The sequence below is a fragment of the Eurosta solidaginis genome, chromosome 2 (assembly GCF_040869045.1).
Source record: "Eurosta solidaginis isolate ZX-2024a chromosome 2, ASM4086904v1, whole genome shotgun sequence".
In the NCBI taxonomy this organism is placed as follows: Eukaryota; Metazoa; Arthropoda; class Insecta; order Diptera; family Tephritidae; genus Eurosta; species Eurosta solidaginis.
In genome coordinates this window covers 141,444,941-141,449,738 of record NC_090320.1, presented here as the reverse complement: position 1 = coordinate 141,449,738, position 4,798 = coordinate 141,444,941, and the positions used below count along the sequence as shown (strand labels likewise).

At 35.0% G+C, this 4,798-nt stretch overlaps 1 protein-coding gene across 1 annotated transcript in view; it reads right to left on the bottom strand.

The window, feature by feature from the left end:
• Positions 1–262: 262 nt before the first annotated feature.
• The window catches only part of LOC137241669 (nucleolar protein 58-like), a gene marked incomplete at its 5' end in the record, with an annotated part of 5,040 nt that continues 504 nt past the window's right edge, over positions 263–4,798 (bottom strand). The window contains one exon of the mRNA XM_067769166.1: positions 263–4,585. Within this exon, the coding sequence (XP_067625267.1) occupies positions 4,436–4,585 (150 nt within the window). The remainder of the gene's footprint in view (positions 4,586–4,798) is intronic.

The following is a 4,798-nucleotide window of genomic DNA, read 5'->3' as shown; positions in this document are numbered from 1 at the left end:
AAATTAAAAAAAAAAAAACGATTTTAGTTTTCAGATATGTCATATATATTAAATAGACCTTTCTAAAATAAAATTTTATTTTTCAAAATCGCTTGATTTCTGAAGTGTTTTTTCAGTTTTAAATTTTATTTAAAAAACATTTTTTTTTCAGTGTACTAAAAATTTTTTCAGTATACTTTTTTGAAAGCTTATTTCAATACCTTTCTAATAGTATGAAGATCTTTGAAATCGGTAAAGCCATTCCGTAGTAAAAACACTTTAAAAGTACCTATTATCGTCATTTTTCTAATATTTTCGGATATTTCGATACCTTTCCACTCCCACAATTTTTCGAAAATGCAATTTCTAAAAATGAGGTTGTGTTTGGGTGGGTAAGATGTAACCCCATGCAAAATTTCATCAAATTCTGAGGGGGTCGGTTTCAACGCATATTGGATTTGATATGAAATTCATCATATATAAAATTTGATACATTTTATTATCAAAGAATCATACTTTCTAAAATTCTAACAAGTAGGATTATTATAAATTTATTTTTACTTATCTTGTTTGGTTGATTTTCCGACAGGGTGGATAAATGACGTATATTGGAACGATTTTCCGTCATCCCTTGTCAAATTTGGTTTTTAGACAAACCGGTTTCGGCGTTGTGCCATCGTCAGTGTCGATTTTCGTTCTGATCTGTTGTTGTCGTTTGTCCTGTATTTATAGTTCGTAGGTATATGAGCAGGTATTGTCAAATTGATGCTTGTGTATATTTAGTTATGTGTATGTGCTGTGTGTTCATTCAGAACCGAGGGTGGTTTACTAATCGATTTGTGTGGCTGACTGGGGTAGGTAGAAATCTGTGATTTTAGTGGTTTGACCTTCTTTGTCGGTTTTTTGTTTTGGTGTGTTAATTGTTTTGTGTTTATTTGTTGTTGTGTGTTTGTCTGTTGTACCTGTGTGATTAAGTTGTTTCCTGTAAACAAGTTTTAAAGGCTCGAATATTGTGTCAGAAATTGTGTTTATCTTTTCGCTTATTATTCTACCGTCGAATGTTTTCTGTTTGTAGATTTCCATGTTTTCGAGTACGTTGAGACGTCGGCCCTTTTCCTGTGTGTGAAGAACCCTGTTTTATTGATGTTTGCTGGGGAGCATTCATTCTCGACCATGTGATTCGCGAAGTTAGACTCGGGTATAATGTTTGGATTCCGTATTTTTTTGTTGTAATCTCTAATATGTTCTCTGAACCTCGTTCTTATTTGCCGTGCTGTTTTTCCTATGTAACTATGCTGGCATCCGCAGGTAAGCTTGTATACGCCGTGGCTGCTAAACGGATCCTCTGAGTTAATGTTAGTTCTTAGTTTTCGCCCTAGATTGTTCGATGTTTTGAATGCTGTGTTAATGTTATATTTTTTAAAGAAGTTTGCCAATTTATATGTTGCTTTTCTAGTATATGTCATAGTCGTCCAGCTATTATTTTCCTTTTCATTATTTCTTTTTGGTTCTCCATTTGTCCTTCTGAGCTTATCTACTAGTGCTTTTTTATATCCGTTGTTTGCAGCGATATTATATATGACCTTAAGTTCTCTCTTATATGCCTCTTGTGTAAGCGGTGTTCTTTCAAGTCTATGTGCCAAGTGCCTTAATGCTGCATTTTTATGCTGTTGAGGGTGATTTGAGGTATTGTGTATTATTATATCGGTGGCCGTTGACTTTCTATATATGTCATAGTTAAATCTTTTGGCTTCTTTATCAATATTTATCGTGAGGTCTAGATGTTGATTCCTCCGTCTTTTTCGGTTTCCATTGTAAATTTTATATTTACGTGCTGCTTGTTGAGGTACTCCATTACAAAATCTTCGTTATTAGTAGTTAAAACGCATATTATGTCATCCACGTATCTAGTATAACATGACACGCCTAATTTGGACTTCAGCTCCTGTATGTACTTTTCTTCCAGATTTTGCATGAACACTTCCATAAGAATTGCTGATGTGGGACTTCCCATTCCAAGACCGTTTGTTTGTCTATATATTTTATTGTTGAATTGAAAATAGTTTTGACGTAAAGTGGTTCTTAGCGTATTTGTGATTTGCATACTTTTCACTTTGTTTTTTGTGTTATGAACTATTGTTGAGCTAACTATGTCCAAAGTCTCCGATAGTGGTATAGATGGGTATAAATCTTTTATGTCAAAAGATACCAATTTGCTGTTTCTTGTTAGCTCTACGGTCTCGAGTCTCTCTATTAGTTCTGTTGTGTTAGCTATTGCATATTCGTTCCTTAGCTCCAGAGTATCTATCAATATCGTTTTTAAATATTTGGACAGTTTGTAATATGGTGCCGATTTAAAATTAATGATGGGCCTCATTGGCGTGTCCGGCTTGTGGATTTTTGGTAGCGCAACCAGTGGAGGAGCCGAAGGGTTCATTTGGACCTATTTATGTGCCATGTTAGAATCTACTATATTGGTTGCATTCTTTATAGCAACTTTGATTTGTTTTTGGTATTCATCTGTGGGATCCTCTCTCATTCTACGACATTTCATTTCCTCTATGAGATCCTCGGTTTTGGATATATATTGCTCTTTTTCGATTAGCACAGTGGTGTTTCCTTTGTCCGCTTTCGTTGTGACAATATTGTTTTTCCTTAGTTTATGCCGTAGATTCTTTATTGTTTTCTCCTCTGTATTCGATTTTTGTCCTTCCTGTGCTTTCACCTCCTTTTTTATGATTTCCCTGCACATGTGTCTTGCGTGCTCCTGTTCTTCCTGTGGTATCAATGATATTGCGATCTCCGTATCTACAATCGATTGCTCCGTTTTTATTACTGTATTCTGGTCCATGATATTGTGCTTCAGGCCCTTTTCGAGAAGTTGTGCCTCTTCCTTGGTAATGGCCACGTGTGTGAGGTTAACGAACTTGTCATGAAACTGGTGAGTGTTTTGGGTTTGGTTACCCTCTCGTCGTCCTGGCAGCTTGTCCAATTTTCGGTTCAGCGACCTGTATTTTTGTTGTAGTTCCTGATCGACCTCTGTCTTAATGCGGTCGAAACATTCCATTAATGCAGTCGTAGGTAGTTGTTCTGCCAATCTTAAATGGATAGATAATAACTCGGCATTTATCTCATCCTTCTTCGAGTACAAGCTTTCCAACTCATATTTTAAAAAATCCTTTTCCGCTTTTCTAACTGTTTTTCCTGCTAGATTTGGTATTTGCCTTTATTGTTATTTTTGGAATTTCGGAGTAACATTCAATTCCAGGCATTGTTTGTTGAACCAAATGCTCGCCTTTGCTTTATATATTTTCAGTAGGCGTCGCTTGTAAATTGTTAGTAGTCCGTTCGCGTTCAAGTTAAATTGAGTTCTGAATGAACACACAGCACATACACATAACTAAATATACACAAGCATCAATTTGACAATACCTGCTCATATACCTACGAACTATAAATACAGGACAAACGACAACAACAGATCAGAACGAAAATCGACACTGACGATGGCACAACGCCGAAATCGGTTTGTCTCAAAACCAAATTTGACAAGGGATGACGGAAAATCGTTCCAATATACATCATTTATTTTTACCTGCATTGTTAGTTTTTTTCACTTTTCTCAAAAGGTTGATTCTTGAGTTATACCGTTATTCCACACATCCCCTCAATTTTGCACAATAAAGCAAAAAACGAAATGTTGGGGGTTTTTCGGAAAAAAATGTTTGTTATAACTTTTTAACAAAAGGTGTACAACGAAAATTTTCCCGGACAAACATGGAAAACGGGTGACATTTGGTTTTTTTAATTACCAACTTCAGGAATGACATTTGGTTTTTTTAGTTACTCGCATATGAAGATGCCAACTTCACATAGAATTTCTTGTTTTTGAAATAACTTTTAACAAAAGACGGCCAACAGAATTTTTTCCTGGACAAACATGTACAAACGAATGACATATGGATTTTTGGTAGTAGTGCAGTTTACGGCCAAGATTTTCGAATGTCATATCAAAAGACGCGCATTTACGTTAAGATTAAGAATCCGAAAGCGGAATTTACAATCTCAACAACCTTCAACAATCTTTTAAGCGCACAAATCACTTTCCTTTTGATATTTAGTATATTAATGTAATCTCGCTTGCACGAATTAATGAAAAACTAATGTTACTTTACTTATAAAATTCCAAAACAAATATTGAAAAAAATTTCTGTCAAAATGAACACATATGAAACTGAACAGTGTTGCCAGCTCAGCAGCGATGGAAATTATTTTTGTTGTTTTCTGTTAGGATTAATCCAAGGCGGTGGCGGCATAATAAATTCAACTAAACATACAATTACATTGTTTTTATAATTCACTGAATAATTTGAATTTAATATATAAAAAGAAAAGAGAATACGTTTTTAATTTATCAAAATAATGTGACGCTGGAAAATATTTGGAATTTTAATTTTTATTTAGGAGCAGTCTTCTCTTCTCTCTCTCTTCTCTTCTCTTCTCTTCTCTTCTCTTCTCTTCTCTTCTCTTCTCTTCTCTTCTCTTCTCTTCTCTTCTCTTCTCTTCTCTTCTCTTCTCTTCTCTTCTCTTCTCTTCTCTTCTCTTCTCTTCTTCTCTTCTCTTCTCTTCTCTTCTCTTCTCTTCTCTTCCCTTCTCTTCTCTTCTCTTCTCTTCTCTTCTATTCTCTTTTATTCTCTTCTCTTCTTCTCTTCTCTTCTCTTCTCTTCTCTTCTCTTCTTTTCTCTTCTCTTCTCTTTTCTTCTATTCTCTTCTCTTCTCTTCTCTTCTCTTCTCTTCTCTTCTCTTCTCTTCTCTTCTC